Source organism: Marmota monax, unplaced genomic scaffold, assembly GCF_021218885.2.
Source record: "Marmota monax isolate L192 unplaced genomic scaffold, Marmota_monax_Labrador192_F-V1.1 WCK01_AAM20220418_F8-fsc00021, whole genome shotgun sequence".
Lineage (NCBI taxonomy): Eukaryota > Metazoa > Chordata > Mammalia > Rodentia > Sciuridae > Marmota > Marmota monax.
This window is the reverse complement of record NW_026695228.1, coordinates 11,632,348-11,659,019: the sequence shown is the minus strand read 5'-3', so window position 1 is coordinate 11,659,019 and position 26,672 is coordinate 11,632,348. Positions and strand designations below refer to the sequence as shown.

Genomic DNA, 26,672 nt, shown 5'->3' with positions numbered 1-26,672 from the left:
GACCCAGCTGAGGGAAGAGGATGGCACAGGCTGAGGAGCAGATCAGCGGGGCAGGGACATGGACCCGGAGGTTATGAACAGTTCCTGGGATGGAAGAGCCCCCTCCAGGGCAATGGTCTTGGCCTAGGCCCTGCATTATAATTCCCAGAGCTAACACAAAGGATAGGCCATACTACCATGAAGACTATAGCAGTTTAGACTCACTACTCAGATGGAACACACAGAAGTCCAACAAGGAAAACACCCACCCTTGGAAAAATCCACAGCCACCAAGATGAGAACACATGTTTATTATGTCCATTTTACCCTCATTCATAGGGCCACAGTTCCCTCGGAATTACATGGGGGCTTTGTGGGCTAGGTGACCCACACTGGCCCAGCTAGAGGGGGCCTGGTGGTAAGGCCCGACATCCCGCCCACTCATGTAGTGTGTCTTCAGTGTTCACAGTTTCCAAATTAGTTAAAGTGCCTTGATTTGTCCCCATCACCACCACCAGTGCTGAATGTCCCACGTGGATTCGCTTCCTCAGAGTCATTTTCTGGCTGCCAGAGCAGGGCCTTCTGGGTAGTGCCTTGAGCCAAGGACTCAGTTCCCAGGGTATTCGAAGACAGCAGCAGCTCCCATCCCAGTGCCAACGCACATGGACACCACTCCATATGCCCTGAGAAAGGGAACTAGGTTGGCTGGGCACAGGCACTCTGGGCAGAGGCCCAATCCCCTGACCAGAGGCCCAACTCCCTGACCAAGGCCCTCCTAAACAGAGGATGCAAAACCAGAAGACCAGATCTGTGGGAAATCTGTCCCCTGACTGCCCACCTAGGCACACACTCAGTGGCAGATGCCCTCTGTAGGCCAGAGGCCCTTTTGAGGCTGACCCTCAGGGATAACAGGGATCATGTCCCTATATGCCCAGTTCAAAGTGCATGTTGAACTCCCAAACCCCCACCCTTTGATGCCGCAGCTCAGCATCCCCCATGACACCCCACATCACCCCAAGGGGAACAGCCTCACCTCTTCCCACGGCGCTTCAGCTCATTCAGCAGCGTGATGACCTGTCGTGCCCCAGTGCAGCCCAGGGGGTGGCCCAGGGCCACGGCTCCTCCCAGAGGGTTCACCTTCTCAGGGGCGATTCCTAGCTTCTCCACACAGTAGACAGCCTGGAAAGGAGCCACAGCAGCACCTGGGCACGCTGGCCCCCTCCCCTGCATGGCTTGTCCACTGGCTCCCACTGGGTGCCCAGGGCCCAGGCAATGGGGAAACAAAGACTCACCTGGCTTGCAAAGGCCTCATTGATCTCAAAGATGTCCACGTCATTCACTGTCAGTCCTGCAGGTGAGGTTCAGACCTGAGATGATAGAGGCCCCCAAGCACAAATCTGGGTCTCCCCAGACCTCCAGCCATGCACAGACCCACAATGCCTAGTAGTATGTCTGACAAGTGAATGGGTCTCAGCTGTGGGTCATGAAGGCCTTGGGTATGGAGTGCTAGCCTGCCTAACCTCCACTCTGCAGTCCCCACAGGGACATCCTAGTAGTCACCCCCAGCCCCAGCAGCAGGGCATGAGGGGACCCAGGTCTAGGGTCTGAAGGAGCCACCTGACCTGCTTTCTCCAAGGCTACAGGGATGGCATATGCAGGTCCAATGCCCATGACATCAGGTGGGACTCCAACCACTGCATAGGACCTCAGGACCCCGAGGATGGGAAGGCCCAACTCTTCTGCCTTGGACCTCCGGGCCAGCAGGACTGCAGCTGCCCCATCGCTCACCTGGCTAGAATTTCCTAGGGAGGAAGTATTGGGGTAAGGAGGTATCAGGGCAGAGCAGAGGAGAACCAGTTCTCCCACGGGCCCCTTCCAAGGGATCTGGTCTGCCCCAGACTCCATAGCATAAGAGCCAGCCTGATGACAATCCCTGGTGGCAGCCCTACTCCAACACCCTGGCCCGTACTCACCAGCCGTGGTAGACCCGCCATCTTTGAAAGCAGGCTTCAGTTTGGCCAGGCCCTCCAGGGTGGTGTTGGGGCGGATTCCCTCATCCTGGGACACAGTGATGCTCCTCTTGGTGCCCTTGTCATCGTGGATGGTGGTGGTCACAGGCACAATCTCAGCGCGGAAACAGCCCCTGCTCTGGGCTCTTGCTGCCCTGCCAGCAGCAGACAGCCAGGCTCAGGCTCCCTTGGAGCTCCCTTCCTCCTGTCCCCACTCTGGCCCATTGTGGCAGACATGCAACCTCAGCCTGCTAAATTCAGAGATATGTCTGGTCCTAGGGGACATCAGAGGGATCAGCTGGAGATCCTGAGGAAACCCTGTTGTTGGGAGGGGGAGGCTTGTCTAGGGCCATCCAGAGCATCATTTGCTATCAACTCCAGATGTCCACATCATGGCCCATTTCAAACTCAAGGGGGGAGAAAGGAGCTTGCGGGTGGTGTTTACTTCTTAAAGCCCTTCATCCAAGAGCTGTCAGTTTCTTCTGCTCCACTGAGGCTGGAGTCCTAGGAACATTTGTGATGACTTCTGCCAGCTTTCCTGGGTACCCCACATCTGAATTTCCTCCGTTTCCCAGGTTCCTCAAATCTGAAGTGAAATATCCTAAACTCCTTGATGTCTTTTCCAATTCAAACAGAGTTGAACCCCAAGGCATTTTAGAGTTACCTTTACAACTTTATGCAAACTATAACACTTAGGGGCATTTCAATGGGAGGAACCCAGAGCTTCCTGCAAAGCCCAAATGCCCACCTGACCCAAGAGGCTAACAGTCCCTGCCTTGGAGAAGCCCACCTGACTTTGCTGTCTTTCCTCAGTTTGGTCAGGGTTGGCCAAATCTGTCTGCTGATGCTGAGGCTGAGCCTCAGGTTTTCTGCCCTAGGCTCAGGATGTTTGCCCTGACACAGGCCTGCTCCAGAAACTAGGTTGGCTGGTCCAGAGCATTGTTGACCCCATACTCTAGGTCCCCAGGAAGCCTCTGGCTGCCCCATTCAGTTCCTGAGCAGCAGCTAGACATGATCTGGTCCTCATTATGCCCCAAAGAACAGAGGGTAAACTGAAGCCTAGGTAGGGAGAAGGTACTCAGCATGGACAGTCAGCAGGGGAACAGGGAAGAGCCACCAGCTCAGAATGGCACTGCCCCCTTTCCGATCCCCAGCTGGGAGGCAGGAGGCTTGTAAACCCCTAGTACATAGCTGTACTCTTGGGACACATCCACCTCAGACCTCAGACCACCCAGGATGGCCTCACAACCTCACCATCCAGTCCTTTCAAGGTTCCACCCCAAGCAGCACTCACTTCTGCTGGGAGGCCAGTGCAAAGGTATCCTGCTTCTCTCGTGAAATGCCAAACTTCTCAGCCACGTTCTCTGAGGTTATCCTAGGACAAAAGTAGTACCCAGCTGGGCATAAGGCTGGCAGCATGGGGACCAGGGCCATTCATGCCACAGAGACAGTACTGGGGAATCAGGCAGTGGCACTCCACCCCCAGCATTGGAATGGGGCAGACAGGGAGTCGCCAATGCTGGCCAGATGCTCAGAGTTCATACACCAAAGACACCCCCTCACAAAAGAGGGAGGGCAGCCTGCATTGGCAGCAGAGCAGAAGAGAGTGTGTTCTCTGGGTGAGCTGCCTCAGCACAGAGGAGAGGGGAAGGAAGGTTTATCGGGGGGACCTACTTATGAATGAACACCTCAGAGGGGGCATGACAGAGCAGGCTACGTTTAGAAACTCAGGCTCAGAGAAGACTTGAGGACCTCAGAAACAGGAAGTACTGAGTGTCATGCTGAGTCTCTGAAGAACAGATGCTACACACAGGAAGCAGGCCAAGCCTTAGCATTGGCAGGCACAGATGAGAAAGTTCCCCAGCCCTGGCTCCTGGAGAGACAGAGCTGAGGGGGCACAGGCACTTACCCCATGGGGATCAAGCAGTCTCTGGCCTTCTCATTCTCCAGCAAGCGTGAAGTGATATTTCCAGGGTTTCCTCTGTTAGCCAGGGACATGGACTCCACTCTGAGGAGGGGGAGGAGAAGGCGGGAGTTGAGTCCTAACAGGAACACATCCAAGGATAGGGGACATGTGGCAAGTGTTGGGAAACAGCCAGGGAGCCCTCGGGAACTGCAGTGCCCTGTCCGGGAGGCACAGACAAGCGAGGCAGAGCTGGGGCTGGGGGGCTGCTGAGCCTCGTCTCTATCTCCACCCCAGGACAGTGTACACTGCACAGTCTGCACTCCTGGGTGCAGGGGCATGCTTCTGTATACATCTGCTGAACCAGCCAATTAGAAGTTCCTGAGGAAAGCTTTCTAGTATATACCACATTGCTACAAACATATCCAACATGTCCAGGCCCTGTCCCCGCCAGGGTCCACAAATTCAGAGGGGAGAAGACCCAAAAAGCTCATATCAAAGAGCAACCTGACCTGCACAGACAAGGAGGTGCAATGTTCTGAGAGGAAAGTGAGGTGGCTAGTATAGAAGGATCAAGAAGGACTGGGGAAGGGGAAACCCTAAAAAATGGTAACAGATGACCTTGACTAGTGCTTTGTGTTCCCAGCATTACTTTGAACTCTTTTCAGGCTTCAAATAGTACCCACCCCATGATATGTACCCTATAGTGTTAGCTTGATTATGGTTCCACTTTCTTCATCCTCCTTCTCCTTTTCTTCCTCCTCCCCCCTCCCCCTTCCTCTCCTCTCCCCCTCCCCCCTCCTTCTTTTTTTTTTTTTTTTGGCATTGGGGATTGAATCCAGGAGTGCTTTTAGCACTGAGCTCCATTCCCAGATCTTTTTATTTTTTTAAATTTTGAGACAGTGTCTCACTGAGTTGCTGAGGGTCTTGCTGTGTTGTTGAAACTGATCTCCAACTTGTGATCTTCTTGCCTCAGTCCCCTAAGTTGCCAGGATTACAGGTGTGTACCACTGTGCTTAGCCCCAGCCCTTTTTATTTTTTAATTTGAGACAGGGTCTAACTATGTACCTGAAGCTGGCCTCAAACTTACAATCCTCCTCCCTCGGCCTCCGAAGTCACCGGGAGTCTTTGGGATTATAGGCATATGCCACCATACCTGACCTCATTTAATATTCTTATAAGCATTGGCCAAGCTCAGATAGTACCCCCTTTTATAGCTGAGGACACTGAGGTCCAGAGAAATAAGTAATTTGCCCATGGTCATTCAGCCTGGACCCGAATTTATACAGCTTATTCCAGGAACTCCCTTCTACCTAGGATGCCCTAGGCAACACTGAATGTTCAAGCCCTTGGGGACTGTCAGATTGTGATATGGGTGTTGTGCAAGCGCGAGAATACTTATGCTGCTTAAGAATCAGAAGCCCCCTATGGAACTCATTAAGGCTTTAGTCCTTCTCCTAAATTTCCAAACTTGCTCTTTCCCCAGTAAGAGTGTAACAAGAAACACATCAAAAGGCAGGCTGGGCAGTGACCTATGTCATAATAAAGTCCCTATTTCTTCTAGTCTTTGCTCTCTTTGAGATATAAGTTGGGGCAACCCAGTGCAGGTCAGCTAGGACCCAATTAGGGACCAGCAATACTTTTCATCAAAAAACATTCTAGAGAGGATTTGAAAGACAATGGAAAGACATCAGAACCAGGGCTGGTCACCACCTCAGCCTGCCAGTGTCTTCACCAGCCTGCCCACCCAGCATCAGAAGCCCCCAGCCAGGGATATAGCACCCTGCCCTTCCTTGGAGGCTCTACCCAAAATTTCTAGCGCTTGATGTGCTACAGGTAAAGATAGAGTCACAGTCTAGGTAAAGGTGACAGTGACCAAATCACCTGAGATCTGACTATGTCCCTGAAAACGTGGTGGGCAATTAGAAGTTTCCATCTTGGTATCAGGGGAGAGATAAAGACATCGTAGGAAAAGGAATAGACATACAGTAGGAACTGTCCCTAGGTTTAGAGAATTGAAACTGCCACTTCTCTTTCAGTAGCAGTGAGAATCAACAAAAGTCACCGACGGAAGTCTCAGTGGTGTATTTTTCCAACATGGTGCCCACAGTTTCCAGTCTGACAGATTTTCAAGAAAGAAAGCTTAGAAGCCACCTGCCCTCTCCTGCTAGTGCTCAGATGTGAACTATTCTTGATCACCCAGAGTTGGGGGCCACTCCTAGGTTTCATCTATAGGAACCTACACCAAGCTAGCTGCCTAAAGGAGCCAGGGGATGATACTGAAATCGTGGCCTCTGAGAACTGAGGAGAAGGAAATTAATTTATCCCCATTGGTTAAGGAGCTCTGGCAGAAGGAAATTCTTACCCACAGGCCATGCCAATGTCATATGACCCATTTCTGATGCCACCTGCAACAAAAGGATTTCATAATCATCCTCAGCCAAAGTTTGTCTGTCCTGGGAGCAGCAGAGCCCCTGTCCTACCTGCTCTCAGCCTAGGTGCCATTCAGTCCAGTCCCAGAGATAAAGACCCAGGAGTGTTCTGAAGAGGAGTGGGGCAGTGCCAAGGGGAGCTCCTGAACTCTTTCTGTGCTCAGAGTCCTCTCAGAAATGCTTACTGCTGGTCCAGGAGACAGTGACATCACTGACTGTAACCCTCAGGGACAGGACTAAGCCCAGGCCCTGGCCCAGGGCACCACCCAGTCCCAACTTACCAGCTATGTTGGCCAATGCCTGCAGCCCTGATGAGCACTGTCTATTGACAGCAGACAGAGGCACAGTCTCTGGAATGCCACTGAAACAGAGGGTAAGAGGCATAGTCAATCCCTTGTCCTGCAGGCTCTCATGGAAAGCAGGTCTGTACTCCAGGGCCCTGTGACTGTCCCCATCAGAGGGTGCAAAGATCAGGAGAACAACCTGAGAACAACCTGCCCATGCCAGGATAGATCCATTGGATAGGGGTGGGCAGCTCCTGGGCAAACTGTGTCTCTGTATGTACTTGTTCCCCAGGCCCTACAAGAGCATGCCCTTCCATCCTATGAATTTCCTCAATCTAGAAAGAGGGAAGACTGTTTGGGTCACAGGAGTCCTTCTTTCTGTCCCGCTGAAAAATTCCACAGTAAAAACTAGTCATCTATTTCCCCAAAAGTAGAAAGGAGAGGGCATTTTTGCTTGGATAAGCTATCAGAGCAAAAGCCATGGTCAAGTATGAGGCCAGCAACCATCTCTACCTTCCAGCATACTAGTACCCACATGGCTGGGTATTATGTTTCTATTGTCTCCCCCAAAAGCCTGTTCCCACCAGGAAGAAAAGCTCTGCTAGGCACCATTGTTCTAACATCCCATCCACTGGGAGCTCCCAAGGGTCTCACCATGGGCTTAGCCCTGGAAGGTAGTACAGAGTTGGCCCTTCCAATGAAACCTGCCTTGGCAAACAGTATAAAGCTCTAGTGATATTTTCAGGCCATACTTCAACCCACTTAAAACTTCAGGGAGTTCCCTGAGCATCCTGGTGATTCTAATGGGCAGCCAGGCTTGGTAATCCTGGAGATACTGATTGGGCCAAACTCTGTAGGGACCCTTAGAAGTACATGGCTTCCTAGGCCTGTTGAAACTTTCCCAGATGTCCTAATTCCATTACACCTGATTCTTACCTCTTTACCCGATCCACTAAATTTTCACCAAATACCTATTGATTAAAAGTTCTTAGATGCTTATAGAACTCCTAGAGGATGCTTAACCAACACGCAGAAAATGAATCCACAAGAGGAGAGTGAAGTAGCAGGACCAGATGGCAAGGCCACATCAAAGAGTAGCATAAGACTCTTATTCAAGAGGAAGGTCTCTCATTTTCAGCCTGAGAACTTGGAGAAGCAGTGTCTTAGCGGCAAGATTGTTTAGGCAGGGTTTAGCTAGGGAAGAGAGAGGGACAACACTCCCCAGGCACAGAATGAAGAGAATAGGGAGGACAGTAGGCAGAGAAGCCAAAAAGAGAAGGAGGAGGGAAAAGAAAGAGGAAAAATCAAGGTGAGTAACCAGTTGAGAGATGAGGCTGAAAGATTAGCCTAGAGATAGTGGGAGACACTGAACTGCAGACAAAGCTGTCTGAGGCTTTCCCAGTTCCTAGAAGTTTTCCTGTTCTGTCACTGGCTAATGTCCCTACTATTTCTACTCAATGCAAATAAAAGGACAAAGACAAGTGTGTCTTAAATCTACAAGTGAAAATAACAGAATCACTCCTTGCCCATAGTGGGAGGCAGAGTGCTAAAAGACAAGATGACCAGGGCTCCTCCTGGGTTCCTCGCTGCCCCAGGGTTCTGACCTGGAGTTCCCAGCTTGCTCAACTAGCAAAGGAAGCAGAATCACTCTTCAGCATGTTTATGTGGTTATTTACCTGATAGATGAGGACAGAGTCCACTTTTTCAAAACACAAGCAACAAGTTAGCTTTGGTTACAATCATGCCACAGATAACCACTACCAAAGCCCTGTAGGTCTTGGCTCATAGCCAGTAACATACCAACCTTACAGTGGGAGAAAGGTTGGGTCCACAAGAGCAGCATTCAGGTTTCCCTACATCTTTTGACATGGTATCCAATTTTATTCTCCACCACCCACAGAATGAGTTCCCTGGATCCAGGACCCACTCATTAGTCACAGTGGCCAACTCAGAGCTAGTGGTAGAAAAGATTACCTCAGAAACTGGGCGATCCGGGCCATGATAGCCCCAGCCCCAGGCTGAAGAACATTGCCTATGGACAGAAAAGCCTTTATTCAGTGCCAGTTGGTGTCTCGGCAAAAAAGTACAGCTCCGAGTACCCCAGAGGAAACATTCCATATCTTTCTTTAGGAACATGAGTTTATGGCAGGCCCACTTGATACTCTGGAATTTCAGGGTATAGAGTAAGGACAGCTAGACATATAACAGTGTGTCCAGGTCATATACCAGTCTCCATGCTGGAGGGTTCCAAAATGACTTGCCCATGCACCCTGCTCTTCCAAATCAGCACAGACTAGGCAGGTGTCCTACCCTTCCAAGTAACATGGAAGACTGAAGGGAAAGAGAAACACAAAGCAAAGCCTGAAGGCCAACAGCATTGGTACTTGGGCAAGGGAAATGAGATTCTGAAAATGTACATCCCCTTAGTGTCCTCCTCCAGGCCCTGCTGTCTCTGCAGAGAGAAGAAAAAATGATTCCTGACCTAGTGGTGGCACCTGATGGATGAAACAGTATTACATACTGTGTTGTTATATTTCAAGGGAAGAGGTGTGTGGGTGGAAATCAAGTTTGGCCTGAAGGTCCAGACTCTGGGTTCATGTTCTAGCTCTGGAGCAAATACACTGGGCCTCGGTCTCTCCATCTGTAAAGAATGGAGTGGATTAGATGGGTTTTGACATTCTCTTTTGTCCTGGCACAGACAGGATATCAGGACACATTCAGAACACCCATCTGCCTCCCAGAATGACCTGGAACTCCTAGATTGTCTGTGTTTGGGATGTCTGCTTTTTCTCTAACAAGCAGAAGACCCGAGGAAGAAGAGCAAAGTGTCTGGGTCTACTATCAGGAGGAGAGCACATCGAAGTCAGTGTTCATAGTCCATAGTTCTCCTTAGTGACAGCTCTGGGACTGGAGGCGTGGGAGCAGGACTTTGGAGGGATGGGAAGACCAAGAGACCCCATAGCAGGGCCTGGGTGGTGCACTCACCCACGGAGATGTCCCCCAGCTGCTCAGGCCTCAGCTTTACATCCTGTAGAACTGCGGACAAGACCGCTGACAGAAGCTCGTCGGGGGTGGTGTCCTGCAACGGGACGCGCAGCTGTGGTGACTGGCCCGATATAGCCACCGCAGGGAGACACAGCGACTGCAGTTCGAGTTCTAATTGCCTGCGCATCCTTGGGTCCACCTAGCAGATGACAGCTCCCCGCCCCCCACCGTGTTACTCCAGGCGCCAGCGCCTGGGGGCCTCACCTTGAAGCCCCCGCGCCCCGCTTTGCCGATCGCAGTGCGCCGTCCGTGCACCACCACCACGTCCGCGGCCGAGGCTTGCGGGAAGCTACTGAAGCACGGCGCGGCCTGCAGCGCCGGGCCGGACTCGGGCCGGCCAGTGAGATGACCCAGAACAACCTGTAACCTCCACATCACGCCGCTGGGATAAGCAGACCAGCTTTGGGACTCACGACCGACCATCGGAAATAAAAAGTCACTCGCGCAAGCGCGGAACCGCCCCTCTCTCCCGGCCCTCCCAAGCCGGACCCAGAGGCACAACCATTCAAAGTCCCGCCTACTTGGCCAATCAGGGTACGGTTCTTTCTGAAGCCACGCCCAGAAATGCCGCCTGGAAACTTACCCCCTTTGCTAGACTTTAGTATCCAAATCCGAGGCGGGACTCTAGAGCTTTGTAAATTTCTTGAAATAACCGGGCCCTCGAACAGGAGCCCCTTCCTCCAACGGCCCGCTCGCTGCCCGCAGCCAGACAGAAGGCTGAACACCTGGAGCCCGCCTCTTGCTTTGGTTGGAGGAGGTCGGGGCTCTAATTCCAGTTCCCAGATCCTAGTCTGCTCTGTTCCCCAGCATCCAATCCCAAGGACCTAAATACTTCTGATGCTCCCAATCCTACTCCGAAGGGGTCGGACTCTCCCGGGAAGTCTTTCCAGAACTAGGCAATTTAAGATTCTTGGCCGGTGCTGAGAACGGATTTTCAAATATACGAAAGTGTGACAAGCTCTATAGCTAGAGAGAGAACATCTCACAATTCTGATACCAATTTTACATGGCTTGGAATATCTAATTAGTATCCATCCTCCCCTCTAGAACATCCACACCAAGGTAGAGAGAACCCTATGTTAGAGCGCCTGCAATGTATTTGACACATAGTAAGTGATAAATAAATACTTGTTGAATTAATGAAACCAATCAAGGCTCCCTAGATCTGTACTGTGTCCCTAATACTAAAGAGTAAAACCAAATACTCCTTGACGGACAATGGCAAGACCATGCATTTACTAGAGACCTGTGCGAGTAGTCCTGTGTTTTACCCAGATACCAAAGGACCAGGCGCCTTGTAAATCATAACTCTCCGCCTTTTGAGCACCGAGCCATAGCCTGCCTCAAACTTAAGGCAGTGTGTCCTTTTCCACTGCCACTTCGGGATGCAAAACTGGTCTCTTCCCATTCTCCTTCGGACAGGATTGTGTGTTCCCCAGAGAATAGGGAGAACAGACCTGGTGACACCCCCCCCCCCTTTCTCTTCCACCACCCTCAAGGGTAGCACCATCTGAACCTCTTAGATCCCCAGTGAAATGGATGTGACACCATCAGATCCCATAGAGCTAGGCCAGTTTCCTACAATTCCCGAAATAGGGCCATTCTCTCTGGTCTTTCACTCACCACCACTACCTGACCCCTTGAGGACAAGTCAGACGACCTATCCAGATCTCAAAGGGAAGGTTCTTCTGGGTATGGAGGCATATGCCTGTAATCCCTGATACTCCAGAGTTTGAGCTAGGATGATCATAAATTCCAGGCCAGCACACTCAAATTAGCAAGACCCTGACTCAAAATTAAAAGGGGACAAGTTTGGGGATATAGCTCAGTGGTAGAGCGCTTTCCTAGCATAGGAGAGGCTCTGGTATGGACCCTCAGTATTAGAGAGAGAGAGAGAGAGAGAGAGAGAGAGAGAGAGGGGGGGGGAAGGAAGAAAGGAAGAAAGAAAGAAAAGAAAAGAAAAAAAGAGAAAGAAGAAAGAGACTCAAAGGGCAGGTTCTGGATTCCTATATTCACCGCCCTTAAGTCTCCAAGTGAGGGGTGGGGCGCTCCAACTTGGCACCCTTGCGTGGGCCTTCAGATTCTACCGCAGGGCGGCGCTTCTCAAAAAGCGAAAGCAGCTGGGGCGACGAGGGAAGGGAGCCGTAGAAGGAGGAAGTGGGACATGCAACGCGACCCTACAGAGTCAAGGATCCTCCAGGACGACCCTGTCATGTCTTCAGAAGTCCCCAGTGATGAGTCTGCACCCCCGGCCATTTCTACATCCTCGCTGCCCCTGGCTGCGCTCAACGTGCGAGTGCGGCGCCGCCTGTCGCTTTTCTTGAATGCGCGGACACAGGTGGCCGCCGACTGGACCGTTCTGGCTGAGGAGATGGGTTTCGAGTATTTGGAGATCCGGCAGTTTGAGGCGCGCCCAGACCCAACCGGCAGCCTGCTGGACGCCTGGCAGGGCCGCCCTGGCGCTTCCGTAGGGCGGTTGTTGGAGCTGCTCTCCACGCTGGGCCGTGAAGACGTGCTGGTGGAGCTTCGGCCCAGCATCGGTGAGGCCTTGGATCCAGGGTGTGGGAGGCTGACTTTCTCAGGCCTCAGCAGCCTGTGGGATGGCTCCGGGCGCTGGAAAAGTTCACAGAGGGAGATGATCAGGTCCCTTGTCAGTATCTCTGACAAGATAAGGATAGAGGAAATGCGGCAAAGGCCCTGGGAGGCAAAGAAGATGGGGGCAAAACTTAGCAGAGGCTCTCAGTTTGGGCCAGATGTTAGTCTGAGGCTGCACTGGAGCCTCTGAGCTGTGTCAGGTAGGGCAACAGGACAACTGAGGGACTGGAAGCTGATGGTCTAGAAACTTCAGGTGCCTGGGAAAAGAACTCCTCTGCCACTCACTGGCACTCTTATAATGTATTGCACAGGAGGTCCAGCTGCCCAGACAGGCATACATTGCTGGGTTGGGGTCACTGCCATCACTGCACCATAACCCTGGGTTCTCAACCCTCCTCACATGCTCTCATCCCCCTTCTCACAATCTGCCCTGGATCCTGAAAAAAGACCTTCATTCCATTCTCAGGAGCCCTAGAAGGGGATCAAGGACAAGGGTCAGGGGATGCTGCTGGCTTCCCACAAGGCCAGAGCTCCACAATATCCTTTTTGGAGAGTCAAAGCTCTGGTGGTGTGTGGTGGGGGGCGAGTGCATGTGTGCATGCATAGCTTGCCAGAGCTCTGGAGCCGCCTATGGCTCCAGCAGCTGGAGGCCTAGACTCCAAAAAAGCCAAAGAGGTGAGACAGGCTAGATCCTGTCTGTGGGTGGAGGGCTGGAAAACCTGACATACCCTGTCTCTCTCCTACAGAGGAGGATTGCAAGAAGTACATTTTGAAGCAGCAAGAGCAGGAATCTGAGAAGCCCTTACAGGTGGCCAGAGTAGACAGCAGTGTACCACGGACAGAGGAGCTGTCAGGCATCACCACACTTGATGACCCCATGGGTAAGGGCCCAATACTATTCCTGTGGCACAGGCAGACAGGTGGGCCACAGCCACAGGACAGTGTAATATGCAGAGCATGGATGCTGGGAGCAGATGGGCTGTGAGTCCTTGGGCAAGCCTTGGTTTCTGAGATTTGTTTTTCCCACTGAAAAAATGGGGCTACTACTAGTTCTACCACTATGTTGCTCAGAGACTCTCATGAAATGATGGTTAACCCAGGGCTTGGTCCCCAGGGCCTCACCTGTCCTCTCCTGAGAAGGGCACTTTCTCTGAGTCATGTCATCTTGGGATGGGTGTGGAGTCCAGGACTAGGTTGCCTGGGCAATGAACTCTTGGCTGGTTTCCTTCACAACTTCTTTGTTGCTCTGCTCCCAGGGAAAGTACCTGAGCGTTTTGATGCCTTCATCTGTTACTGCCCCAGCGATATCCAGTTTGTGCAGGAGATGATCCGGCAACTAGAACAGACAGAATATCGGCTGAAGTTGTGTGTGTCTGATCGTGATGTTCTGCCAGGCACCTGTGTCTGGTCCATCGCTAGTGAACTCATCGAAAAGAGGTTGACTAGGGCCCAATAGTGGGTGGGTGGGTGGGTGGGTGAATGACGACTTGCTCAAAGGTCCAGATGCTGGGCTTTTCCTGCCAGCTGGCCCTGTTTACCGTGGTCACAATGGCCCTCCTCTGAGGCTGCCCCCTGGGAATACGCTCAAGTAAGTTACCATAGTATGTGCAGCCTGCCCACTCTCCCTTAGGTGTCGCCGGATGGTGGTGGTTGTGTCAGATGATTACTTGCAGAGCAAGGAATGTGACTTCCAGACCAAGTTTGCACTCAGCCTCTCCCCAGGTAAGCTTAGTTTTGCCCTGGCCAGATGCAGGTCTCTGCACACCTGAGCTTGTGTGCATCCCTGTGCCTTTGTGTGAGTAAATAGGTGTTATGTATTTAACTGGGGGTGGTCTGATGTTATCCCTTGACTGGGCCAAGGGCCTGGTGAAAGTGCTGTAACACTTGCTTACAGGTGCCCATCAGAAGCGCCTTATCCCCATCAAGTACAAGGCAATGAAGAAGGAGTTCCCCAGCATCCTGCGGTTCATCACTGTCTGTGACTACACCAACCCCTGCACCCAGTCCTGGTTCTGGACACGCCTTGCCAGGGCCTTGTCCCTGCCCTGAAGATGACTCTAAGATCCCTGGGGTGCCTCCATCTGTCTCCCTGTCCATGTGCTTCTGCTGGTGCCTCTTCCTGGGATTGTGGGAGGAATCTGTGCTCCACTTGCCTCTCTGTTCCTAGAGGTGCCAACTCCACAGATACATCTGCACTAATCAGACATCATGTGGACACCACCTCTCTGTCCTGATGGAACCACCACTAGGATTGGTACCTTCACTTGCTGAGTTATCCGCCAGGACAGTGTAAACCAAGGTCAGCTGGATGAGAAGTGAAAAGCAGCACCAGCTGCTCAGGAGTAAGTAAGAAGAGTAGCAGCCAAGTCACCTCTGAGCCATTCACACATCTTCCACCTCACTTTCTCTACCTGAGCAGTACAATGTGGAGTTTTGGTGGGAGCTGTGTTCAAACCACTGCAGGAAAAGGTTGAGTATTGCTCTGGCTCTCTTGGAGGAGACGATCTTGGCTGAGAAAGAGCTGACTGCTGCTAGACCACATGCTGGCCACCAGTGGGACCATGCGCCTGCTGGGGCAGCTGCTTCCACTGTGATGTCTATTCACCACCTCACAACCCCCTTCCTCCTCTCTGTAGGGCAGTTGAGGAAGCTGGCTACTCCTTCTAACAGATCCCGCCTTGAGCCTGCTTCTAATGGGTCTTCTCTCAGCTACATCTTTGACTCCCCCAAGCTTCTGCTCCAAAAGACCATCCTGAACAGCTGGTGCTGCTTTTCACTTCTACTCATCCAGACACCTGTCAGGTCTCCTCAGTTCTTCTTGACCTGGATTGGCATCCTGGCCTCTGACATATCATCAGATAGGCCTCTGGGGTTGAGTCACCAGGGTCATGTCAACAGAGAACCTTCCTTCCTGGGTCACCCACAGAGAGTTTTCCCACTATCTTTCTATATTTCTATTGCTTTGTTTGCCAACAAACAGAAGCCACATAAGAACATCCTTCCCCAAAATTTGTGGGCACACAGCCACTCCTAATCTTCCCCACATGAGCACATACAAGTTGACTCATACACTCTCACCCGCAGAGGTACCTACATGTACATGTTTCTTTGGTGCAGCTCCCAGGGACAGCTGCATGGGAAAGTTCCACCTTCAAGGGGGTCTGACCATCTCCCCGGACAAGAATGGGTGCTCTTGATTCCTTTTTTCTCTTTAAAACCAAAGTCTGGAAAGGGTCCAAGGTGCCAGCGTTTCAATGAAGGGCAGACAGAGTAGGAGAGCTCCTTGGACTGGCATAGCAGGCACGGACATTTTCTTCCTCCCAAGGTGGTTTGTACCTTCCCCTCAAATTCTCTATGAGGGAGAAAATGTCATGGTCCCAGTTCTCTGTGTTCAAGGACAGACCCCAAGGCCCTAAAATAATAGAAAATCACTTCCCTGCTCCACCTTGGCCAGGCTGGGGCAAGGTGCCTTCCCACAGGATTCCAAGAATCCTGTCCTCCCATTGATATTGGGAATTTTACAGCAATTTCAAGAAAGCATTATCCACCCCTTTTTCATATAATTTGTGAGAATTTCAAAGAGATCTGAGAAATGCCTGTGTTTGTCATTTATCTTTCTCTATTTTGGGTTTATAATAAAAATATTCTATTTTGGGAAGGTGTGTATATGTGGGTATGTGTGTGCACACACACACTCAGGAAAGGCGTTTGGAAGCAGTAAGCTGGGTAGCATTCTCACCAGTAAGAGAGGCTGGCTGGTTGGGTGGGTTCCAGAGGGCTGGGCAGGGGCTCCCTCCTCCTCTTGGGCTCAAATCTCAGCAGGGCAGAATGCAGAACCAGGAGCACCCAACCTGAACAAAAAGGCTGGAAAATAATTAACAGAGTGTGTACAAAAAAGAACTAGTTTGTATGCCACCCAAATCTGAAAGGAGAGGAAAAGAAATTTGAGCTAAAAAAAGTATTCAAGGGTCTGGGGTTGTGGCTCAGCGGTAGAGCACTTGCCTAGCATGTGTGAGGCACTGCTTTCGATTCTCAGCACTACATATAAATAAATAAAGGTCCATCAGCAACTAATAAAAAAGTATTCAAGGAGATATGGTTGAAACTAAAAAAATGACAAAAAGCATAAATCAAGAAACTGAGCAAACCCCATCCATAATGAAGCCAAAGAAATCCACACTAAGACATATCAGAGTCCAGCTTTGAAGACCAAAGACAAAGAAAACAATATCTTGAAAGCAGTCAGGACAAATGGGATCTTAGAAATATCTGAACAACCTCAGGTTTCCACTCAGCAGCTGTAGGGGTGAGAAAGCAGGGGTTTAACAAGTGCTGGGAAGAAAGAACTGTCACTCAAAATCCTTCACCCCTCTCCAAAAAAAAAAAAAAAAATCCTTCATCCAGTGAAAACAGTCTTCAGAAGAGGATATCAAGACGTTCTCAGATGGAAATCTGCAAGATTTCCTAAGAGAAGGGCTATCAGAATTTCTTGGAAAAGATAAGAGGAGGAATCTTAAAACATCAAGAAAGAATAACTAAAGAAATAATAAAAAATAGGGGCAAGTCCAAAGCCCTTTGCTTTCCTAGATGTTTGGAAGTTCTACTTGTTAATTCTTTTCAGTCTATTTTCTGTCTACTTTTCAGTTTGGGGCTGTATACTGTTCAATCCAAAAGACTAGTTAGCAGTTGAGTGCAAGATAAGAAACAGGAGAAGTGCAGTGAAAATTTCTGCCTTGGGCAACTTCATTAATGAAAAAGGCAAAGGAAATGATTGTGGGGTTCCCAGAATGTCCTCCTTCTTCAGAAGATCAAACTCTACCAGGTCCCCTGTCTTAAGCACTGTGCATTGTGATGTGCCTTCAAATCGTGTAGGGAAAATATTTAAGATGGTTACATGATAAGTGGGGAGAGTCAAGTAGCCCAAAGGGAGCACAGGCCTTCTTATCCCAGTGAACTGTTCTACTGTCAACACAGGTAGAACTGTGACACATTAGCTACAGGGAATGTTCTGCCCAGAGCTATGAAATCCTATACACAGAGACACTCTTACAACACTGCAAATAAACCCAAATTACAGAGATGGAGAAGTAATCAGAAGTGCCAGGGCCTAGAGCTCATCAAGGAGGGGAGGGTGGAATGAATAGACGGCCCAAGCAGAGCTATACAGTTGTAAATGTTAGGGAGTTTGTGGTGTGACAGAATCTACCCATGTGATAAGGTGGCCCAGAGCTACACATGCATATTCTACCAATATCACCTTCCTGGTCTTGATGTTGTTCTACAGTTACATTCGTTCACTGGGGAAATTGTGAGAAGGATATAGGATCTTCTTCTGGAATAGCTTTGCAATTTCTTTCAAATCTATAAGTATCTAAAAATAAAGTGTTTTTTTTTTCAATTGTTAATATAGAAAGTAAAAACCAAAGCCACTGGGTCCCTAAGAAATGATTAAAGCTTAGTTTTCCATCATGTTTTTTTTTTAAGAACACATCATTATAAAAGTAATCACTGATAATACACATTTATAAAAGTATTGTTTCCCAATACCATTTCATTTCATAAGCTCATTTTTGGAGGAGCTGCTTATTGTATTGGTCTAAACCAAGGCAGAATAGGAAGGTAAACCAAGCATGGTTTTGTCCTCAAGGAAATTAAGACCCAATGGGAGAATAAAGACACAAAGCAAGAACCTGAGTGACTCAAAATCAGACAGCAGAGCCCCGGCAGCAGTTGTGCTGCTCGAGCCCCCAGCAGCAAGTTTTACAAGTCCCAAGGACAGGCCTCTGTGGGCCAAATGCTTTGATAGGGCCTCTGGAGGCAGATGGCCCTGAGGTGGGTTCTAAAAGATGGTGTAATGGGCAGGGTGAACCAAAAGCAAGAGAAAGAGATGCAAGCAGAAAAGGAATAATTTAAGTGAATGGGAAAAACAAGATGCACATCTGGAAAGAAGAACAAATTAGTGAGACAAGACCCTTGAGGTTTTTTCAGGGATGACCAGGGTCCCAGGAATTTAGGCTTCAACAGGGCTCTGGACTGAGGCTGGCAGCGCAGGGTTGTTGAACCTCAGCACAGAGAGGTTAGCTGGGTGGCTGCATGCAAGGAGGATTAAGGAAGTGGAAAAGCATGGTGGCACTTTCTGCTTCAGGCAATTGTGCAAACAAAAATGAGCAAGGAAGTGACACTGGCTAGCTTGAGGGACTCTGTGGTTTCTGAATTTCCTCTTTCCCTGAGCAAACCCCACTGGGTCCATCCCAGATGCCCTTGCCCAAGGACACACGCATCAATACCACTTGCCATGACCTGCCCCTGAGGGCCTGAGGGAAAGTGGAGTCCGAGGACCCATGAGGGAAGTCTCCTGTGCTCTCTGGTGTAGATAGGCTGCTCTAGTTCTCACCCTAAGTGGAAATGAAGTGTGGTAAGAGTGCCAGCCTCATTGACTTCAAGGATTACCTCTTTTTAGTGGAGCTCTAGTCAACAGACATGGCATCTGAGCCACATATATGATTTTAAATTTCCTAATAGCCACATTAAAAAGGCAAAAGGAAGCAGATAAAATGAATAATTTATTTAATTCATTATATCTAAAGTAACATATCAACATGTAAACCATATGAAAACAATTGATGAGATTTTACATTTATTTTCCTTATCAAGTCTTAATAATCTGGTTTATATTTTATGCTTTCAGTATATTCCAATCTGAAGTAGCCTTATTCTAAGGGTTCAATCCCTACTGTGGCTAGTAACCACCCTAGGGACAGGACTGAGTGACTAAGGAACTCTGCTACTCAGAGTGTAGTCCCTGGGCCAGTAGCATTGACAACCCCTATTAGAAATGAGGACGGGGTGGGGGGGGGGGTTGTGGCTCAGTGGCAAAGCGCTTGCCTTGCACATGTGAGGCGCTGGGTTCGATTTTCAGCACCACATAAAAAAGAATAAACAAAATAAAGATATTGCATCTGTCTATAACTAAAAAATATTAAAAAAAGAAAAGAAAAAAAGAAATGAGGACTCTCAGCTGGGCATGGCAGTGCATGCCTGTAATCTCAGTGGCTCAGGAGGCTGAGTCAGGAGGATCTCAAGTTCAAAACCAGCCTCAGTGATAGTGAGGCCCTAAGCAGCTCAGTGAAACCGTCTAAATAAAATATTTTTAAAAAGGCTGAGGATGTGGCTCAGTGGTTAAGTGCTCCTGGGTTCAATCGCTGATACCAAAAAAAAAAAAAAAAAAAAAAGTAAAAGGTACTCTTTGGTTCTACTCCAGACCTAACTGATCAGATTCTGCACTTTAGTAGGGTCCCCCAGTGTTTCATAGGTGCAGAAAGGTTGAGAAGCTCCATCACATCCATGTGGGGAGGGAGCTGTAGGGTGGTGGCATTTGGTACCAGTCATCAGCATTCCTCTTCCTCCTTGGAGTTTCCCACCATAATTTTCCTCAGCCCCAGCTTCGACACAGACCTACATCAAGCAGCACCTCTCCTTCTTCTGAGCTCTCTGATGGGTTCAAGCATGTCATGAAACCCAGCCAGAGTCAATAAGATACACTGCAGCCCTTGACAGATCCAATTGTACTTGAAAAAAAAAAAGGTTAAGTTCTGTAGCCACTTTGGAACATGATGGGACAACACTGTGTAGGGAAATGCAAAGAGAAACAAGCCAGATACTGATGATGAAGTCGCAGGGCCAAAGAGCAAATGTCCTGGGTCTTAGCTCATAACCTGACAGCCATTTAAAAGGTCTCACCTCAACCTTCAGTTTGTCAGATAGGAAATGTTCTTCATTGATCCATCCTCAAACAGGACTAGGTGCACTAGAGCCAGGGTCCTTTCATTTTCCTCATCAGGGCAAGTCTTACACTTCACCCTTGAGAGCAGCCAATACAATGTTATTGTAGCCAATACAATAACACTAGCTTCTTTTGTTGTTGCAGTGGGCCAGGCAGATACCTTCTTGTCCCAGCTGTGTTTCTTCTCCCAAGAAGAGGTCCCAGTAAAATCTTTGCCTGACTTGATTTTATTTCTCTTCTCATTGTGTCAAAGTTCCCAGGGTCTGGCACCAATGACATCATGTGAACCCCTACTTCTAGTCTTATTGCTGGGATTTTCAGGTATGTGAGACAGCAAATTCCCTGTTTGTTTAAACTAGATGGGCTCATGTGCTAATATTAATATTGTCTTTCTTCTCCTCCACAACTCCTCCCCTTGCTCTCCAACAGGCTCTGTGCTCCCCATGGGCTCTGGTTTGCTATTGGGTTTGGGCCTTGGGTGGAACCAGCTGGAGATCAGAGAGCAGGAAGTGAATGAGGTCAGTGTATTTATCCTCTTGTTTTCTCTACCAAAGATGCAGCTGCTTTCAGGTAGCCTCTCTTTCTCTTTCCCCTACTGGCTCCTGTAGTCCTCTGTTCATTGCTCCCTCAGGGTTCTGTGTGGTCATGGCTCCCCAAGGTCACTGGCCCTGGAGTATAGTATTCGTCCTTTAGGTTTCCTTCCACCTTGCCCTTGACTTTACAAATAGCTTCTTTTTGGAACTGATCTCAGATTATCCATTTTGACTGTACAGTTCATTTCCTGTTGACTCCTGACTGGCACAATGATTGATACAAGAAGTGGCCTTAAAATAGGATTTTGGAATTGAGTTGCTCATGTGTTGAGGAGGGCAGGGATAGCCTCCTTACTGGCATCCTGGAAATTCATGGTGTTCATATCATTGCAAATAAGCCGATGATTACTGGTGGTACACAGGTAGAGGACAAGGCTTGGGGATAGCTGGTCAATCCAAAAAGCACCTGTTCTGACCTGGGTGTTACCTGGTGCACTGGTCCATCAGACTGCCCCTCAGTCTCTATGAAATGCATTGTATAAACATTTATGAATTATTCTTCATGTGAAATTGTGACAAACTAGCCTAAAAAGGAGATCATGTTCCATCATCCAGAACTGGGGCTGCTTTCCTGGTACAGAGCAATGGACCCTGACAGAGTGGGGGCTCCCCAGGACCTTAGAATGGAATTTAAGCTCTGACCTCCCCATTCAGTAGGGTAGATAATAGGCAAGTATAAGATTACCCTTCCTACCCAGCTAAACAGAGGCTCATGGGAAACAGATTTTAGGAAGCTAAGAAGCCAAAAGGACAGCTGCAAATCAAATGACCTCAGCTTCTACCTTAAGAAACAGGTCAAGAGGCAGGGGGAGCAGAGAGAATTGATTCAAAATAAGCAAAAGAAATAATAATGAGGTCTGTGCTTTCTTTTTCTTCATTATGTGATCAGGTCTGTTCCCTTTGGGGCACAAGTGGAAGGCTGGAGGAGACATAGGCAGGCAGTGGGGTTGCATGTGAGAAGAGGACACTGTGCCTTTGCACCCACTCAGTGTATACCATCTCCATTGCACAAGAGCGGGTTGAGGTGCCTGTCCAACCTGATGGACCAGTGCACCAGGTAAAACTGTTTCTTGGTGTCCTAAGATTTTCAACTCAATGGTCAGATAGGCAGAGGACTCTGATATTTATAGCTCCACAACCCTAATTCAATCATTCATGTTGGGTGCTAAGGGCAAACAAGGCTTCCAATCCACTAGGAATCAAGGAGAAAGTCTTGATTTCCTTAATTAGATTTTGCAATGAGAAATTAAGCAAGCAGTGATACAGCAGCAACTGGTGTGACATCCTGCAGATGGTGGTTGAAACCTGTTTTTCCTGAGTAAGAAGACCTGAATCAAACCATGTAGCACTTTTGTTCAACCTCTGTCTCCATAATGCTCTTACTCTATTCCCACCAGCTGATGAGTAGCAATTATATTTACAGAGCACTCAAAATAAGACAGAAGCTATGCTCAGCATTTCCAGGAATTTCTGAAGGCAAGTTTTTTAACCTTTCTAAGTTTATTTCCTCATCTATAAAACCTCACAAGGCTATTTTACTGAATAGAAGTATTTATATTGCACATTGCCTGACAGTTTAATTGTTGCCATGAGATTTCTATTGGGCTTTTTCTCTGAATTTATATTATGAAACTAGGCATGATATTTTATGCTGTCTGACTTTATTCAGTTCCTAAGTTCAGAGATTGGGGGATATCAAGTTATTAGAAGTTAAATGAGTATTTAGTTCTTAGTTTAGCTATTGATGGATATCTGTATTTTGGGATTTTTTTGTAAATTATGCTCCCTCCCCCTGGATATTCTAATATTCTTGAGGTTCAAACTGGTATATAATATTTTGTCAATTTTTTCTAAAAAAAGGAGAGAAAAACAGCTCTTTATAAATTTCCACACTGCCCTGGCTGTGCTGGCATGGCACAGGTGGGCAAAACCCCACAAATGTCATAAAAACCTTTACTTCTTATCTTAAAATATCCTCACTCCCCACAGGCCACCCACAACCTAATTTGAAATACAGACTATTTACACACACAAAAAGACTATGGGTACAGGGCAGCACAGGCTAAGTGCCCAGAAATGGTCTGAAAGAGGAAGTCAGCACTCAAGATTGTCCTCAGGGCTGGAACAATTTCAGAAAAAGCATTCCTGTGGGCCGGTGGGGTAGGAGGGAGGGTGGGCCATTGCTGCTTCTGGAAGAGAAAGTAAGACCCAGATAGGTGGGGCTGAAGTGAAGCCTCATTCCTGGAAGGAGGTGTGGCCTGAGTGACAGGCTAAGGCAGGCACCCTGAGACCTCACTGGAGAGTGCTGGCTGAAGTTCCCTAGGTCTGAAAGAGGGGAAGGGCTGAAGCATGGGTGCCATAAACCTGAGATGTGAGAAACCAAGCCTTACAAATTGTGAAACTCACCTAAAAAGAGCATATTAATATATATGAATACTTGTGGATTTGAGAAATGAAACATTTGTATCTAGTAAGTCCTCCGTGTGCTCTACTGTGGGTGTATAGCCTTCCTTCCCCCACCGCTAATCAACAAACTGAATTTTGTTCTCTTGCTCTTCTCAAGTATACAATCTAAAAAAATTCATTCAATTGTACCCGATTTTTATTTTTTGTGAATGGACTTGTACCCTATATAGTTTTTTTGTTATTTATTTTTTGAGGTGGGGGATTGAAGGCATTGGCCCTACCAATGAACATCACCCCCATCCTGCTACTTCATTTCTATCAGCATTGTTTTCAGATTTATCCAATTTATTTTGCATAGGGGTCATACATTTCTGCTGGTGTATAGTATCCATCATACAAATATTTTAATATTTTATTTCCCTGGTTTCCTTAGTCATTACAAAACATGCCTGATGATGGTATTCTTGTATGTTACTTGGAATACACATGTACAAGAGTTTATTTTAGGTAAATATTTAGGAGTAGGATTGTTGGGATGTAGGGGCAGCATAGGTAATATCACATTGTTTTCCAAAGACCTTGCATCAATTTACATTCCAAATAGCAGAAGATGGCAGATTCTGTTGTTCTTTATCTTGGCCAACACTTAATATTATGTGGCTTTAACTTTTTTGCCCATCTGGAGGGTTGAAATTTTCTCATTTTAGTTTTAATTTGTACTTTTTTGATTATTAATGTAGCCAAGGTTTATGTTTATGAGCTCCCAAGATATTTTTGTGGAATTATCTTTTTTGGAAATGGGGTATCATTATGTTGCCTCCAAATTGTGACCCTCCTGCCTCAGCCTCCCAAGTAGCTGGAATTATAGGCACATGCCACCATGCCTGGCTCTCTTCCATTTTTTGGACAATTGATCTTCATATTGTTTGTCAGCCCATAGTTAACTAAGAAAAATATATTATTTATGTGATTACTTTTCAAATTAACAAAAAAGTCATAAAAATGGTTCTTTTAATAGGCAATACTTGGACCTACAACTTCAAAATGTACAAAAGTCTTTCTACTTTTATCCTCAACAAGCCCTTACTTAACCTGTGCACCACCAAAGTTAGCAGGTGCAGCAAACTGGTTAGCTGCTCACCAGTACCATCAGTTTCTTCTTCCTGTGCACATGGGAAACCATTTTCCAGTTTCCTTGACTTGGGATTTCCTCACAAGTAATGGATACACACACACACACACACACACACGGAAAAAAGTAATGGACACAGCATCTACTGTTGGCCCATGTTTGTAAGTATTCTTTGAATTGATGGGCTGGCTAAATGTGGAGGATCTAGGATTCCAAAGAGGACTTATAAGATTATGGTATCCACAAAAGCTAAATTATTGAACCAATCAATCAACAGATGAATGGATAAAGAAAATCTAGTACATATACACAATGGAATATTACTCAGCCTTAAAGAAGAATGAAATTATGGCATCTGCAGATAAATGGATGGAAGTAGAAAATATCATGCTAAATGAAATAAGCCAATCCCCCCAAAACAAAGGCCAAATGTTTTCTCTAATAAGTGGATGTTGATCCATAGTGAGGGGGTGTGTAGGGAAGAATGAAGGAACTTTGGATTGTGCAGAGGGGAGGACTGGGGTGGTGGAGATGGGAAGGATGATAGAATGAGATAGACATTATTACCGTGTGTGCATGCATGTGTGTGTGTGTATGTATGAAAACTAAGATTTTTAGATTGATTTTTAGGTTGTCACTTCAGCTAGAGTTAAATTACACTCACAAACTTCTTATGCATCCTAAGATGTTCCACATAATATATATAATTACCAGTTCTCTATCAATGGACTCACAGGTTGTTTCTAATTTTCCCCCTTTATAATAATGCTACAATAAATATCTTAATGAAGTAGATTTTTAGTCATATTACACTTTTGTGTGTACGTGTATGTTACTGGGGATGAAACCCATGGCCTTACATATGGTAGGCAAGTTCTCTACCATTGAGTCATACTTCAGACCTTTTTCTAAAAATAAAAAAAAAACATTAATTTTGAGATGAGGTCTACTAAGTTACTCAGGTTAGCCTTGAACTTGTAATCTTCCTGTCTCAGCCTCCCAAGTAGCTGGGATTACAGACATGTACCACTACCAATGCTGGCACAGACACATGAAACCTTTAAGAGATACTGTTTGAAACATTGATGGCACTTAGGAACCAGTTCTACCTCAGTCAGGTATTTCCTGCCTTCTGCTCAATTCAGCTGAAGCTCATCAAGCTGGCATGTTGTCAGCTTGGGAGACTCTGAAGCTCCTCTCTTGCTCCAAGTCTAGCAATGATAAGATTCCTTGTATTGACTGATTCCCCACTACCCACCTAAAATAATCTATATACCTACCTATCTTATAGGACCTGAGTGCCTGTCACCTTGGACATTCGTTTCTGAATTTATCAAGATGTCAGTTTCTTATGGGCTTCAGATTCTAAGCTTGGATATATCTTTATACTCTTTAATCAACACTATGACTGAACGTGTGCCTTTACACGGCACTGTTCCAGACACTAAGCAGAGAGTACACTATGCAAGGTTATTGTCCCTTCTCATAACAAGGGATGACATCACACTACAGTTGGCATATGATAAAGGGATTGATGGTAGGGAACAGATTTTAAGAGTCTATTGTTAGTGCATATACTGATAGGGAACTGAGAAAGTCAGTTCATCCCAGCAACATAAAATTGTGCTTTTCTTAGTTTCTCACATTTCTATATTAATGTTCAGACTTCAGTTTCTTTCATAAAGGGTCTATAAAGCCAGGCATATAGTAAAACATGTCTGCAATGTAAACATGTCTGTAATTTAGGAGGCTGAGGCAGGATGACTGCAAGTTCAAGGCCAGCCTGGGCAACTTAGTGACTGTTTCAAAAAAAGAAAAAAGAAAAACAGGGATGGGGATAAGGTATAGTGATTTATGTGTGAGGTCCTGGGTTTAATCTCCAGTACCACACACATACACACACAAAGCACCTATAAAACTTGAATTATTATAGCTCTATACTTACTAGTGATTACTAAGGATGTCCCTAGTCTTTCCTTCTCTATCCTGAAGGTGTAAAAGCAAAATACAAGGCTGATAAGTTGCTTAGGGATGACAGTAAGAAGGCAAAGCATGAATACGTTTTCACTCTTGGTTTCTCAATCCAGAGTGATTATCATGTTTTAGGTTTACACAAAATGGTAGATGCTGTCTACACCCTGCTCATAGTCTTTGGGCCTGCAGCAAAGGTTGCTTTCAGTGTCCTAATACATGAGAAAGAGCACCTATGATTGTCTGTATGCTTTTTCTGGTCTCAGAAATGTGTTCTTCAAAGTACTGAGCTTCTTTTTTGGTGGTACTGGGGATTAACCCAGGGCCTACTTGCATACTAGGCAAGCACTACCATTGAGCTACATCTCCAGGCCAAGTGTTAACTTATTAAAGAAGAAAAGGAGATTGTGTTTTAACAACTCACCTTCTTTGTCAAGTGGAACCATTCTAAGATGTTTTAGTTCTCAGGTGTCTCCTGACATGACTGAGCCATACAGTAACCCCTTGTTAATGTACCCTTTAACAACCGTCCTTCCCTTC

The 26,672-nt window shown here is 47.4% G+C and overlaps 2 protein-coding genes across 3 annotated transcripts; one reads left to right on the top strand and one right to left on the bottom strand.

Annotated features, from left to right (window-relative positions):
• Nucleotides 1–270: 270 nt before the first annotated feature.
• Nucleotides 271–10,090, bottom strand: LOC124087980 (3-ketoacyl-CoA thiolase B, peroxisomal). Of its 2 annotated transcripts, XM_046437212.1 has the most exons (12): nucleotides 9,857–10,090; nucleotides 9,593–9,686; nucleotides 8,582–8,639; nucleotides 6,605–6,684; nucleotides 6,257–6,299; nucleotides 3,898–3,996; nucleotides 3,283–3,363; nucleotides 1,953–2,143; nucleotides 1,602–1,781; nucleotides 1,272–1,327; nucleotides 1,013–1,158; nucleotides 271–662 (listed from the first exon to the last, which is right to left on the bottom strand). In XM_046437212.1, the coding sequence occupies exons 1-12, from the start codon at nucleotides 10,073–10,075 to the stop codon at nucleotides 587–589; spliced, it is 1,323 nt and encodes a 440-aa protein (XP_046293168.1). In that variant the 5' UTR covers nucleotides 10,076–10,090; the 3' UTR covers nucleotides 271–586. The 2 variants fall into 2 exon arrangements, with proteins under 2 accessions (XP_046293168.1, XP_046293169.1); XM_046437213.1 differs by lacking the exon at nucleotides 1,602–1,781.
• Nucleotides 10,091–11,751: 1,661 nt separating this feature from the next.
• On the top strand, nucleotides 11,752–15,905 carry Myd88 (MYD88 innate immune signal transduction adaptor). The gene is made up of 5 exons (XM_046436604.2): nucleotides 11,752–12,192; nucleotides 12,994–13,128; nucleotides 13,504–13,684; nucleotides 13,878–13,969; nucleotides 14,142–15,905. The coding sequence occupies exons 1-5, from the start codon at nucleotides 11,817–11,819 to the stop codon at nucleotides 14,294–14,296; spliced, it is 939 nt and encodes a 312-aa protein (XP_046292560.1). The 5' UTR covers nucleotides 11,752–11,816; the 3' UTR covers nucleotides 14,297–15,905.
• The last annotated feature ends 10,767 nt before the right edge of the window (nucleotides 15,906–26,672 follow it).

What these genes read in the sequence shown, in the direction of transcription:
- Myd88 (XM_046436604.2), top strand. Translation starts at nt 11,817, where the DNA reads ATGCAACGCGACCCTACAGAGTCAAGGATCCTCCAGGACGACCCTGTC. An exon ending in GGAGCTTCGGCCCAGCATCG is followed by an intron (nt 12,193 to 12,993) that starts GTGAGGCCTTGG and finishes TCTCTCCTACAG; the next exon opens with AGGAGGATTGCAAGAAGTAC. An exon ending in TGCACTCAGCCTCTCCCCAG is followed by an intron (nt 13,970 to 14,141) that starts GTAAGCTTAGTT and finishes ACTTGCTTACAG; the next exon opens with GTGCCCATCAGAAGCGCCTT.
- LOC124087980 (XM_046437212.1), bottom strand. Translation starts at nt 10,075, where the DNA reads ATGGTCGGTCGTGAGTCCCAAAGCTGGTCTGCTTATCCCAGCGGCGTG. An exon ending in GGCATTGGCCAACATAGCTG is followed by an intron (nt 6,300 to 6,604) that starts GTAAGTTGGGAC and finishes CTTTTGTTGCAG; the next exon opens with GTGGCATCAGAAATGGGTCA. An exon ending in ATGAGGCCTTTGCAAGCCAG is followed by an intron (nt 1,159 to 1,271) that starts GTGAGTCTTTGT and finishes GCTCCTTTCCAG; the next exon opens with GCTGTCTACTGTGTGGAGAA.